The 14,215-nt window shown below is 38.9% G+C and overlaps 1 protein-coding gene across 1 annotated transcript in view; it reads left to right on the top strand.

The window, feature by feature from the left end:
* LOC136874366 (gustatory and odorant receptor 24) overlaps nucleotides 1-10,292 on the top strand; it is an 89,592-nt gene extending 79,300 nt beyond the window's left edge. The window contains exon 7 of the mRNA XM_068227733.1: nucleotides 9,116-10,292. Within this exon, the coding sequence (XP_068083834.1) occupies nucleotides 9,116-9,190 (75 nt within the window). The 3' untranslated portion in view covers nucleotides 9,191-10,292. The remainder of the gene's footprint in view (nucleotides 1-9,115) is intronic.
* Nucleotides 10,293-14,215: the final 3,923 nt, after the last annotated feature.

Here is a 14,215-nt window from a genome sequence, read left to right as displayed (position 1 = left end):
CGTGCCACAGACTTCCTCAGAATAAAACAGAACTACCGCCCCCTCTGTTGGTAAAATTTTGCAGTCGTTTGAAGAAAGAAGAAATACTAACAGCAAAGAGAAGCAAACCAAGACTGACCTCCACTGATGCCGGGATTCAAGCTAAGTCACGGAATATATATATCAACGAACACCTGACATCCCAGAATAAATATCTCCACAAAAAGGCAAGGGATCTTCGACAGCACGGATTTAAGTATGTTTGGACGAAGGACTGCAAAATTTATGTTAAAAAGGACGACAGTGGAAGGACTACGCGTATTACCTGCATAGATGACATCTACAAACTCCAACCCGAAATAACGAGCAAGACATCTTATCAAGACAATGTAAGCCATATTAGCAGCAACTAGAAACAACATCTCCATGGACATTCAAGATGGCCTTGGCGGTAAAACGGCGATGACGACAGGGACGATACCGACGGACCACACTATCTACACTAATACCTACGACTGTAGGGAATTAAAATTTGTGAGTGTGCATGACTACGCTATTCATAGTTATAACATTCTTCCTGACTGTAATGAGATAAAAAATTCTCCATATTAACAGTAGAAGTGTTAAAAATAAGCTAGACGAATTAGAAATACTGCTCCATATCTTAGGTGAAATCGATGTCTTGGTTATATCCGAAACATGGGTTAAAAGCAACGAGGCCAAATATTACAATTTAAGTAACTACTCATGTTTGTTTTCTCACAGAGATACACAAGGGGGTGGTGGGTCAGGGATATTTATCCATAAAAAGTGGAAATTTAAAATTCTTAACAAATGTGAAATGAAACATAGCTTGATCTGGGTTGAGATTTGGGGAGACATCTTAACTGGTAATTCCAATTCAGATAGTCTGCATATAGTTGGAGGATACAATCCTGTGAGGGGCAATGCTACGTCATTTTTAACATCTTTGGAAAATTTCCTTCGTCAGACTAACAATACTCCTTGTTTTTTTTATTGGTGATACAAATATTGACACTTTTACTGAAGATCATTTAAAAAAGCAGTATATAAATATCCTTTCATGCTATGGGTTCACTCTGTGTAACAAGATTTATGCAACAAGCACGACTGACAAATCATCAACTCTTCTGGATCATGTAGCAGTTAACACAGATAAAATATATTTCACAGTTTCGAATGTAGATAATGACATAAGTGATCATAAGATCCTTATCACAGATACTGTATGGCCACATAAGAGAAGCTATATCCAAAACAACACTTTTAGTTTACCCTTAAAATGCAGGGATAAAATTAATTTAAATAACACTAATTTCCTTCCAGAGAATGCAAGACATTCTGTCCAGGATATTAAGATGAACCAGATGTACAACTCCCTTATTACTCAAATCCAAAAAAACCACACAAATAGAGGCAATCACCATACCATAAAGGAGAAAAACGCATTCAAAGCAGATGTGGCAACTCCCTGGATAACATCTGAATTGATAAAACTCGTTAAGCGACGGAACATTCTCCACTCTAAACTTAAGATTGGGCAACACAAAGATAATATTCCTTTGAGAGAGGAATACATTAAATGTAGAAATGCAGTAACATTCCTAAAAAGAAAACTTAAAACAAATTATTATTCGGAAAAATTAAACGTGTATGATAAGAATCGTAAGAAAACGTGGGAAATTTTGAATGAAATTATATATAACAAAAAGCACAACTCAGAAACTTGCAAAACTCTGTCAATAGGGAATGTCGTAATTAATGATAAACAAGAAATTGCTAACGAATTCAATAAATATTTTACATGCATAGCCGATAATCTTGCATCACAGATCTGAATAGTAACCGCCAGCTTGAGGCCCTTTTTTTATATCCAACAGATAACACGGAAGTCAAATGCATAATTAAAAATTTAAAAAGTAAAAAATGTTGTGGAGTAGATGGGATTACAGCTACTATGATCAAAAGTTTTGATGAACAGCTAATAACTAAGCTTGTTACATTAATTAATGAATCCATGGCAACTGGGGTCGTACCGCAGGCTTAAAAATTGCTAAAGTTATCCCGATTTTCAAAGGAGGGAACACTAGTAACGCAGGGGACTATAGACCTATATCCATACTACCCATTATTTCCAAAATATTAGAAAGCATTATAAAGGTAAGACTAATGGCTTTTCTTAACAAACACATATTTTTTATCGATCCCAGTATGGCTTCAGGGAGAATTCCAGCACAGAACTGGCAGTTACTGATCTTGTGTCGATGCTTCAGGAAAGCGTTGACGGTAACCAGATTGCGGCCGGATTGTTTATTGATCTCGCTAAAGCTTTCGACACGGTAAATCACGAAATTCTGTTATCTAAATTAGAAGACGCTGGAATTCGTGGTGTTGCATTAGAGTGGTTCCGCAGCTACCTTAGCGGAAGAAAGCAATTTGTTTCCGTCAATGGTTATCAGAGCCCGGACAAGGAGGTGAAATGTGGGGTTCCACAAGGGTCTATTTTGGGCCCTACCTTGTTTCTGATATACATAAATGATATAAATATTCTAAATTTAAAGGGTAAAATTATGCTTTACGCAGATGACACAAATGTATTCTACACTGGTGACAAAGTGGACTCGGTGATCAAAAATATGCAAGAAGACATCATCGCAATAAACAAGTGGCTCAGTATCAATAAATTAACTATGAACGTCAATAAAACTAAATATATGATTATAACTAAGCCGAGTATAAAAAATATTTGTCATTCAAAGATATATATTAACAACGCGGAAATAGGTGAGGTCGATCACTTTAAATATCTGGGTCTAATAATACATAAACATTTAAGCTGGGTAGAGCATGTTGATTACATTGCAAAAAAGATAGCTCCAGTATCTGGGCTTTTGAGAAGATTAAGATATATTGTCCGTAGGGAAGTTCTACTTACAGTATATTACTCACTCATCCACAGTCACTTACAATACCTAAACGTAATTTGGTCTCGTTGCAGAAAGACAGTCCTTCATGAACTTATGGTAATACAAAATAGAGCAATCAAAAATATCTATAATCTTCCTTTTGACACACCCACTCGAGTTCTATACGCTAATAGTAAAATTATGCCCTTATATATGTGCACTGCTTTTAGATCATCAATATTAATTCACAAAATTAAACTAAACAGTGTCCTGCACGATAGTAACTACACCCTGAATACAGATATTCATAATTATAACACACGACAAACAGGTGACATAGCTCTCTTTCAAATACACTCATATAAGTATGGCAACTGTAGCTTTAAGTTCTCAGCCATTCAATCATATAATCATCTTCCAAGAGATTTAAAATCAGTTTCCAATCTGTCTTCTTTCAAAATTAAATTAAAGAAAGTGCTATGGAATCAGTACCTAAGTAAGTAGATGACTCTCTTTACAAGACTTTGTGTAATGGTAACGTAAAGGAAATGTTTAGAGTAACGTTCACTGTAACAACTTATATATTTATGTGCAGCCAATGTATATGTATCATATTAATTTTAGACGCTAAACAAATCGCATTGTACAATTCCTGTATATGAGCCGTTGGCTCGTTGGAATTAATTGATAAAGTAATAATAATAACTAAACATTGACTTACAGACCGTTAGTGAATGGTTCTGCTGCCCACGGCCTGCAATTGAACCCTACAAAGTCACAAGTAATCCTTCTCGGCCACCAAAATAGAATGGCAAGTATCAATAAACGTCCATTGCCGAGAGTAATCCTTCAGAATGTTGCAATTCCTTTTGTACCACAAGTGAAGAACCTTGGCGTTATCATGGACGAACGTATGACTTGGTCTGGACATATCTTACATATCTGCCAGAAGGTTTTCTCTGCTCTTCATTCTTTATATAAATATAAATACATATTTCCGATAAAACTTAAGCAGAAATTAATCGAGGCTCTTGTAATGCCACATTTCGACTATTGCGATGTTGTTTTCAATGATGTGAGGCCACTGCTGTCCCTAAGGCTACAACGCGCTCAAAACGCATGTGTGAGGTATATATGCAATCTAAGAAAATATGACCACGTGTCATCATCTTTCCTAGAACTAGAGTGGTCGCGACTCCACGTTCGTCGTCATCATCATACTCTGTCTCTCCTCCACCGAGTCCTTACTACATCTTCCCCAACTTACCTTTCTTCGCGTTTCCATTATTTCTCAAATGTGCATAACAGAGGTACACGGGCTCAAACATCAAACCTGCTCGTCATTCCTCACCATCGAACTGCAACATATAATAACTCATTTTCTGTGTTTGCCGCCCGAGAATGGAATCGCTTACCGGATGACGTCAGAGGAATACCAACCACCAGGTCATTTAAAAGAGCGTTAAGAGGTACAGCAGGATACGAATGAACTGTGCATTTCTAGTCCTTTACTGATGGTGTTAGTACATTATTACTACTAGCTATTATTATTATTATTATTATTATTATTATTATTATTGCTGTTATTATTATTATTAGGCCTATTATTATTGTTGTAAGTATGTTTATCTCACTGGGGTGGAATTTTATTTCTGTTATAAAATATTTGGATTGTCTTTAACTGTGCTATACTTAGTATTAATTACGGTAGTGTTAACTGTGATTCTATGTACAAATTGGTTTAGTGTAAGAGAAGGCCTAATGGCCTTAACTACGCCAATAAAGACATTTATCTATCTATCTATCTATCTATCTATCTATCTATTCTAGGTTAAGTAGCGTACACGTTGTAAGTAAGATGGTATTAAATTGCATAGCTCTTAATATTACCCCAGGAACGGGACGAGGAAGTCACCACACGTCTTTTCTCGTGTGAAGACCGAGTTACGGAATTTTCAGTGTAATGACAGGCCTTCTTGCCTACTGCCAGTCAGAATCGAGTTGGGCAGTTTTCATTATAACGGCAGACACTCAGTCTCCACATGCTTTTGTACATCCTCAGAGAGAGACTGTCTTTGTGGTTATGTATTCTTGAATAATTTGGAAGTAAAATTTGGCTTTTCTTCAGTATTATGACGAAATGACTTATCTTGTGTCCGCCTCCGTGGTGTAGTGGTTAGTGTGATTAGCTGCCACCCTCGGAGGCCCGGGTTCGATTTCCGCCTCTGCCACAACATTTGAAAAGTGGTACGAGGGTTGGAACGGAGTCCACTCAGCCTCGTGAGGTCAACTGAGTAGAGGTGGGTTCCATTCAGACCTCAGCCACCCTGGAAGTGGTTTTCCGTGGTTCCCACTTCTCCTCCAGGCAAATGCCGGGATGGTACCTAACTTCAGGCCACGGCCGCTTCCTTCCCTCTTCCTTGTCTATCCCTTCCAATCTTCCCATCCCCCCGCAAGGCCCCTGTTCAGCATAGCAGGTGATGCCGCCTGAGCGAGGTAATGGTCATCCTCCCCAGTTGTATCCCCTGACCCAATGTCTCACACTCCAGGACACTGCCCTTAAGGCGGTAGAGGTGAGATCCCTCGCTGAGCCCGAGGGAAAATCCGACCCTGGAGGGTGAGCAGATTAAGAAAGAAAGAAAGACTTATCTTGTTAGTGTCAAAAGATAGAGAGCATTGCAATTAGTAGGTTATTGTAAAAATTAAAGAAACTGAAATAATAAAACACTTATCTGGTTTTCCCCCAGGATGAGTGATATTCCATTTTGATGTCGCTTTGCTTTCTGAATGTACTCTTCTCTGTGACTCATCATATCAAACTTCATGGTTTATTTCATTTAGCGAGGTCTGTCACTTGCCGAAAGAGCATCAGAGTACCCCATTATCACATGGGTCACCGTCCGGCTCCATGGCTAAATGGTTAGCGTTCTGGCCTTTGGTCGCAGGGGGCCCGGGTTCGATTGCCGGCAGGGTTGGGAATTTTAACCATCATTGGTTAATTTCTCTGGCACGGGGGCTGGGCGTATGTGTCGTCTTCATCATAATTTTATCCTCATAATCATGACGCGCAGGTCGCCTACGGGAGTCAAATCAAAAGACCTGCACTTGGCGAGCCAAACTTGTCCTCGGATACTCCCGGCACTAAAAGCCATACGTCATATATATATATATTTACATGGGTCGCTGATTTATCTTCACTGCTTAAAAGACATCCACCTGCCAACCTCCTTGTCTCTTTTAGGTGCTTATCCATTTACTACTCAGTTAATTAGTATGTACAAGCTCTACATCAACAATCAGTGAGTATCATCGGTGGAATTTCTGTTAATTCCATGACTCCAGTTATAATGGTTCCACTGTGCTCTCAATTATTTCTTATTAGCATCGTCCTTCATTCCGTGCATACCTGTGGATACCAAACCAAACCCCATGGCACTAAAGCCCTTGAAGGGCCTTGGCCTACCAAGCGAGCGCTGCTCAGCCCGAAGGCCTGCAGATTACGAGGTGTCGTGTGGTCAGCACGACGAATCCTCTCGGCCGTTATTCTTGGCTTTCTAGACCGGATACCTGTGTATAAGCAATATTTTATTTAGTGCTATCTCTTTCATATGTCTTAATTTATTCTTCAGCTGTGAGCTTGCACACGGGAGATAGCGGGTTCGAACCCCACTGCCGGCAGCCATGAAGATGGTTTTCCGGGGTTTCCCATTTTCACACCAGGCAAATGCTTGGGCCGTGGCTTAAATAAGGCCACAGTCGCTTCCTTCCCACTCCTAGACCTTTCCTATCTCGTCGTCGCCATAAAACCTATTTGTGTCGGTGCGATGCAAAGCCAATTGTAAATATATATAGGCCTATATATATTCTCCAAGAAGTGTTACAACTAATTTCGGTGATGCAACTCCTGAATTATAGTGTCGAATGTATCATACTTATCATCTTCAGACCACAGGTACACAAATGTGCACATCCATGTCGTTATTTGGTTACTGGCTGTCTCTGTTACGTGAATTATGACTACAGGAACAGATTTGGGAACACCCGAATTCATAAAATTTATTCCAGTGCCAGCTTACACTAGAACAAGACCATTCTGGAGGGAAATATTAAAAAATATGTGTTAGACTGTGATACGTGTGATCCAAAAGATGTTAGAAATCCAACATGGAGCGACTCAGGCGACGTCACAATATAGTAATAACGGCAAGCTTACGTCGGGACAAGACCATTGGTCTGCTTTGGTTAAGTTACATCCCAACTTGCACGGCATGCAAAGGGGTACTGGGGCTAAGTTAACTGCCGCAAGGTGGCGCACAGGCCTCTAGCATTCCTTATCAGCTTAGGAACCTCCACTGATTTGGATAGTTGTATTCACCTGATCAACAGGAGGGTTAAAATTCGAAATAAGTGTTGTCCAGATATTCAAGTCTGTATCATACTAATGCAGGTATCTCGACACACAGGGCCATTAACTTCGTCTCTCATCTGTTTCCCAAGGTTCATGAATTACTGCATAACTTAAGGAACTCACACCATCAATAACTTTTATTTCGGAACTAACTCAAATGAAAAAGAGTTCATCGTCTTGAAGAAATGGACCTGATTCAAGTAAGTATAATACATTCGCACTCATTCAACGAAAACATAGTTTGTGAAGGTCAAATACCGGTAATTACGGTTTTTTTCGCTTGCAGTTTTTCACATTAATCTTGACAACTTTAATAATGAGTAACGCGTCATCCTGTTCAGACATTTACTTGAATTCACGTTGGCACATCGTCTCAAGGTCATCAGTTCATGATTGGTCCAATTTGTCCAATTCATCACTAAAGCTCCGAATGAAAATCTTGCAGATTATATGGAGAAGGCCAATGTCGACATACTGTTCATAAATAGTTCGTTTGAAACTATACCAGATGTTTTCAATAGGGTTCATATCTAGCGCAGACCACTCTAATCGAGTGACACTAACACGATGAAGGGAGGTGTAGATTATACATAGTTGACATGTGTTTTACCGTCCATTCATATAAAGTTCTGCCCGAAATTCTGATGATATGTATACGAAAATTCAGCAGAGCCCATTCAGCATTCTGTCTTTCCAATCTATAACAAACTGCATGATTTCGAGGTACAAGAGATCGCTTTCGCTATGGATGTAGTGAATAGAGACTGGCAAAATGTAACGTCTTCTTAACAGCTTTATTAGGCATGTTGCCATCCCGGAAGCCGGATAGTGTCTTGCAGTCACACAAGTGAGTCATGGAGGATTCAGCTCGGGATTCATCTGAGCCAACAGTAGCAGATACTGGTTATCGGCATCAGTGGACGATCAGTCCGTGCTGTCATCTGTAGTACCTGTTACGAACCACATCACTTTGGATCGCTAACATATATAGAGCAAGTTATCTTGTTGACAATTCTTGGCGTAAAGAGGTTACGTGGGCATGATGTCGACACTGACCTTTAATCCATTTAGCCATTTAGTCCAAGAGACCCCGGTTTGATTCCCGGCTGGGTCGATGATTTTAACTTTCATTGGTTAATTCCTCTGGATTGGGGCTGGATGTTTGTGTCGCCTTCGTCATTAGAGTCCATCTTAGGTAGTGGCTCCTCCTCACAGATTTGCAGGTCGCCTACAGCAGGCATCGTCAAACGTGAGTGAAATGCCTTCGGAGCCGGTTTGCTCTCCGCTCTCGAGGAACGAGAGCAGCTTAGCGAGCAAGTAGGGGACGTACATGATGTAGTATGTACTGCAGGCTAGTGGCGTAAGTACAGTACTGCCACGGTATGCAACCCGCCTGACTGCTGCTCTCTTGTCACGTGACCAACACCTGTCCCGAGCGGAGCAAGTAACACCGGCTCTCTAGAGCAACTACGTGATGACGTCTGGTCTATTGGGCGTCAACTCGAAAGACCTGTACTAGGCGTCTCCGGAGGCCATACGTCATTACGTATATTGAAATTTTACTGCGTTGCTCAGAATACGGCTATAATGTTTCCTTACAGGTGCTAGAGCTTCAGCTGAAGTGCTGCCTATCATTCGAGTTAGAAGCTACTTAGAAGGGCGATCAACACTCCTTTTGATGTGTATAAATGAGACGTTGTACTCAATGCACTGTGCAGTTGATTAATACTTGATATGGACATTTATCAGTCAATAATTTAAATAAATATCACACTAATGTATATTTCTTACCGTGTTGCAGTTCATTTCAACAGTAGTTACTTACCTCCTGGTGATGGTGCAAGTGGAACAGGATACCTGGTACCAAGAAGAGTAAGACGACCAGATGTTGCTACCAGAATGAACAAGATACATGCAGGGAATCATCCTTCGAATGAAAGAAGTATTCAAATGTCTGAAAACTAGACACCAAACGCACTTCGGAATTAAGATTTATATATATTTCCCAGAAGAAAAGCATGGTTCAAATATTTTAGCTTTTTAAAGAGAGTAAATTGTAGGCCACCTAGATATGAAGTACTGGTATACCGTCCACTACATTTGAAATCGTCATTGCTGCAATATTGGAGCTGTTTACAAGTAATCAGTGTTTTGAACAAAGTAGACCTACTGAATAGAATAGAATAGAATAGAATAGAATAGAATAGAATAGAATAGAATAGAATAGAATAGAATAGAATACTCCCATCCCCTAATTCTGGATCGCCTGAAAATGCGGAGAGAGCATTAATTTATTGCAAATCGTTTATTTGATACATGCATTCAATTAACGTTCTTGCAGTTACTTGATTATTACATTAAATATTTTACTTAAAGCTAATAATGTTTATATTCATTCCACAAATTATCATCCCTTTTATCTTCTTCTTTTAACTTCCTTTTTGTGCTAGATTTAACATTTATACAAATTACTGTTTTCTAATTTTCATTGTAAATAATACAAAATAAAGCATTCTTATTAGTTTGACAAATTATACATGATTTTTATTAATATATTATGGTGATCTTATATTGCATAAGGAAAACAATTACAGGACCATTGTACTAGATAAAAGAGTGGTTGAATGGGTGGCTATATTTCAAGAAAATAGAACGCAGAGAATTAGATTAGGTGAAGCATTACATAACTAACAGACGGCAGAAATATTTAGTCAGCAGTATGTACATATAGTTGGATATAATGATAATGGAAAAGTACTGATATTTACCTGTAGTAATTAAGATATTTACAGAAAGGTACAAAAGTTGAAAGCTAGAAAAGCAGCTGCGATTGATTAAATTTCTTGGGATATAATAAAACGCAAGGATGAGACATAGTGCCGTATCTAAAATTGCATGAAGGAGTCATACCAAATGAATGAAAAGTTGCTGTAGCAGATCCAATGTATAAAGAAAAGAGTGGTAAACATAAAGTGTAAAATTACAGGCCAGTCACCTTGACATGTGTTACATGTAAGTTCTGGTAAAGTATTCTTTCATTTTATATGAAACGCGTTCGTGGAATTTCTAACTGGTTTGATAGAAGGCAGTTCGGATTTCGGAAGGGTTATTCCAGTGAGGCTCAACTTGTAGGATTCATGTAAGATAAAGCCGATATTTTAAATTCAGGAGGTCAAATAGACTGTATCATTATTTACCTATGCAAGGTTTTGATGGTATAGATCATGATAGACTGCTGAACAAATTAAGGGCTATTGGACTAGACAAAAGAGTGGGGTCGCTAAATGTCAAGGAAATAGAAATTGATAGAGTATCTGAAGCATTATCTAATTTTGTAACGGTTGAGAAGGGGATCCCACATGGCAATATTATTGAATCTTTTCGTTTTCTTATGTATATCAATGATGAGATTAAAGAAATGGAATCACAGATTAGGTTTATTGCAGGTTGTGTTGTACTTAATAGACTCCAAAAACGCCTCGGCAATGTTGTGAAACTGACAGCAGACAATGGTATGATGGTAAACGAGGTGAGGGGTCAGGTTGTAAGTTCCATCAAGAGGAATAGTCCTCTCAGTTTTAATTGATGAAGTTAAAGCACATTACGGGGATCACTGTGTGTACATAGTTGTAATATAAGGAAATGTCTTCTTTGGGGAATCACATTAACGAGGTTGTAAATAAAAGTAATAGATCTCTTTTAGTTATGATTAAGAGGGTATTTATGGGTTGTAGTAAGGAAGTAAAGGAGAGGGCGTATAAGTCTGTGTTAAGACCCCAATAATATGGTCCCTGTATAAGGGATCTATGCCAGAACTGGATACGAGAACTGGAAAATAATAACAAAGGAAAGCAGCATGGTTTGTTCTGTGTGAATTCCGACAAAAGAATAGTGTTAAGAAATTGTTGCAAACTTCGGGCTGGGAAGACTTGGAAATAAGGAGACTAGCTGCTCGACTAAGCGATAGGTATTGTATGTTCCGAGCTGTTAGTGGAGAGATGGCGTGGAATGACAATACGGTTGTAGACGAATTAGCTTGAGTGGAACTTGTAAAGATAGGAAAGATCACGTTATGAAGTATAAGTTGGAACTCAAGAGGACAAATTGGGGTAAATACTAATTTGAATGAAGGAGAATTTTGGATTGGAATAATTTCTCAAGAGAAATGTTCGATAATTGTCTAAGTTCTTTGAAATCATTTAAGAAATACTAGATAAACAATATTGATGAGGAATCTACTACCTGGGCCCTAAGTGTATATCAGTGATGACTGATCGAAGCTTGTTTATTTCTTTGACATAATCGAAATATTTCCCCTCTTCCAGTTGCTTTTATGTTTGTACACATACTTCTTATAGTTACGTTCTAGTATTCTTCACCTATTATCACAATTATTAGGTGAGATATTAATTTGAAAGTCTCCGCTTAATTGATGTTAAAGCACATCACGGGGATTACATTCCACATCTGCTTTATATTTCTAATTGTTCATAGAAATCGATCAGCATTATTGTATTTTGTATAGTATATATACAGTATAGTGTCAGTATTCTTGACAGCACTTGGCACTGAAACAGAAATGTTGATGGTACTGATGGCACAATGATAAATTAATGTAATTCTGAAATAAAGACATTATTTTAGAAGCAGGTCCGTTGGTCTATTATTTTATTTTTATCTTTATTTTTACTCTGCAGGAGCTTTTTTGTACTAATTACCACATGCAGTCTAGAAACCTGTATTCAAACCAACAGAAATATCAGCAAACTACAGCACAAGCAGTGGAAATGAAATTCTTAAGAACTATGATTCAGAAAACGAGGAGCGACAAAATAAGAAACGATGTGATACTTGTCCAAGTGAGATCTGTGTTGAAGCCAGGCTGAGATGGTTTCGTCATCTCAAAATAATAGGCCCACAAAGAATAGCTAAAGTGTTGTTTTGAGAAGAAAATCAAAGGCAAAAGATGAAGAGGTCGGCCAAGGAAGAGATGGATCGAGCAAATTAGAAATTATCTGACTGAACGAGGTATGGATTTGCAGCAGGTTATGGAAGAAAACCTCTACATGGACAGAAATAAATGGAGAGCGCTCATTCACCGCACCCGGGAAACAGGAGCTGGTTCAAGATGATGATGATGATTGACAATTACGTATCTTCCTTTGAGTACAAAGCACGGGTGACCAAAGGGACTTTTCCAAATTAACTTTCCAGCTGTGGAGAAAAATATCAATTCTGTTTTATTACCTACTTATCGTTATATGACTTTTTCACTTCTGCAAATCAGTTTCCTTCGAAGTGAACTTTCACGAAAGGAAGAAATAAATTATTTCTTTGATTCACAACTAAGAGTGTGTGGAGTTCGTTCATTAGGCCTACTAGGTTAAGTTTATGACTAGACCAGTGACCGAGACCAGAGCTTGTTAAAAAATTCAAAATTGTGTTTGCACCCGATTTGATATTCATTTCTTCCAAAGGCTGGAACCCAAAGAATACTTTCATTAAACCATCACTAGGTATACTCTTTACGAACCGAATTCCAATAGACAGCTGCACGGTCCCATATATGTCAGCTATCTCGTCATCAATAACAGAGAAGGCATTGCATGAATTTGCTTCTATAACCGATATCTCTCGTCCTTTCTGTTCATTTCTAAATCGATGAGAAATGTAAGCCTACTTGGCATTTTTTTTGCAGAATTTGACAGATGTTCTTGTAGTACACCATCTCCCGCTTCCAGGCGGAATTCCGACAAAACATGAAAAATTCCTCTGTTTGACGTTTTCCCTCAAAGTGAGATATAATGGATGCTACAGAAAAATAATCGTTGTCAAAGATTGGTTTCAGCTTATTTCAACTTTTTTCACTCTCATGGCGAAGACTGATAGCAAACACTCGTAATCGAGTAGGTTTGTCTTCCAGGTAGGATGTCTCTTCATCTGTGTGTTCGGAGGTGACTATACAGTCCAATGCGGGAGTTACACAATTTGCCACAGTGATGACAGGTAGTCCCAGGTGGAGCAGTCATGTTATTTCTATGTCTTCTCAGCACTTCTTTTTCTTTCCTACGTTGCCTCTTGTAATTCGCTGTTCGTCGGCGGTTTTCTTCAAAAGACAGTGTGCCGTAGTGGACTAGCGATCTCCAGGATGAACGGTCAAGCGCTAAGCTCTCCCAGTTATCAACATCAATGTTACATCTCTTTAAGTTAGCCTTGATTACATCTTTAAATCGCTTCCTCTGACCGCCTACACAGCGTTTACCTACTGATAGCTCAGAGTAAAACACTTGTTTGGGAATGCGATTATTGGGCATGCGAACTACGTGGCCTGTCCATCGTAGCTGGCGTCTTAAAACCATCAATTCTATACTGGTGGTGTGTGCCTCTTCAAGAACGCTGATATTTGTGCGCCTGTCTTGCCAAGTTATTTGCAGTATTCTCCTCAAGCAACGTTGATGATACTGTTCTAGCTTCTTAAGGTGTCGACTGTAGCATGTCCAGGATTCAGATCCGTAGAGTAAGGTTGAAACTACAACAGAATTGTACACAAGAATCTTTGTTGTGATATTGACATCATGATTGTCAAAAACTCGAGATCGTAACTTAGCAAAGGATGCTCCTGCACGGTTAATTCTGTGTTGGATTTCTGAATCTATATTTGCGCTTGATGAGAGGGTGCTGCCAAGGTATGGGAAGGTGTTTACAACTTGGAGGCTCATTCCATCAATTGTGGCATTGATATCTCTTTGACCTTCCCCAGGGGCTGGTTGGTATAGGATCTGCGTTTTGCTGGTATTCAGTTTGAGTCCAATCTTGTTGTACGCAGCAGAGAAAGCATTCAGGATTCTCACAAGCTCTTCTTGTGTCTGAGCTACGACAGCATTATCATCAGCGTACTGTA

This window comes from Anabrus simplex, chromosome 5 (assembly GCF_040414725.1).
Source record: "Anabrus simplex isolate iqAnaSimp1 chromosome 5, ASM4041472v1, whole genome shotgun sequence".
NCBI lineage: Eukaryota > Metazoa > Arthropoda > Insecta > Orthoptera > Tettigoniidae > Anabrus > Anabrus simplex.
This window is presented reverse-complemented; position numbering and strand designations above follow the sequence as displayed.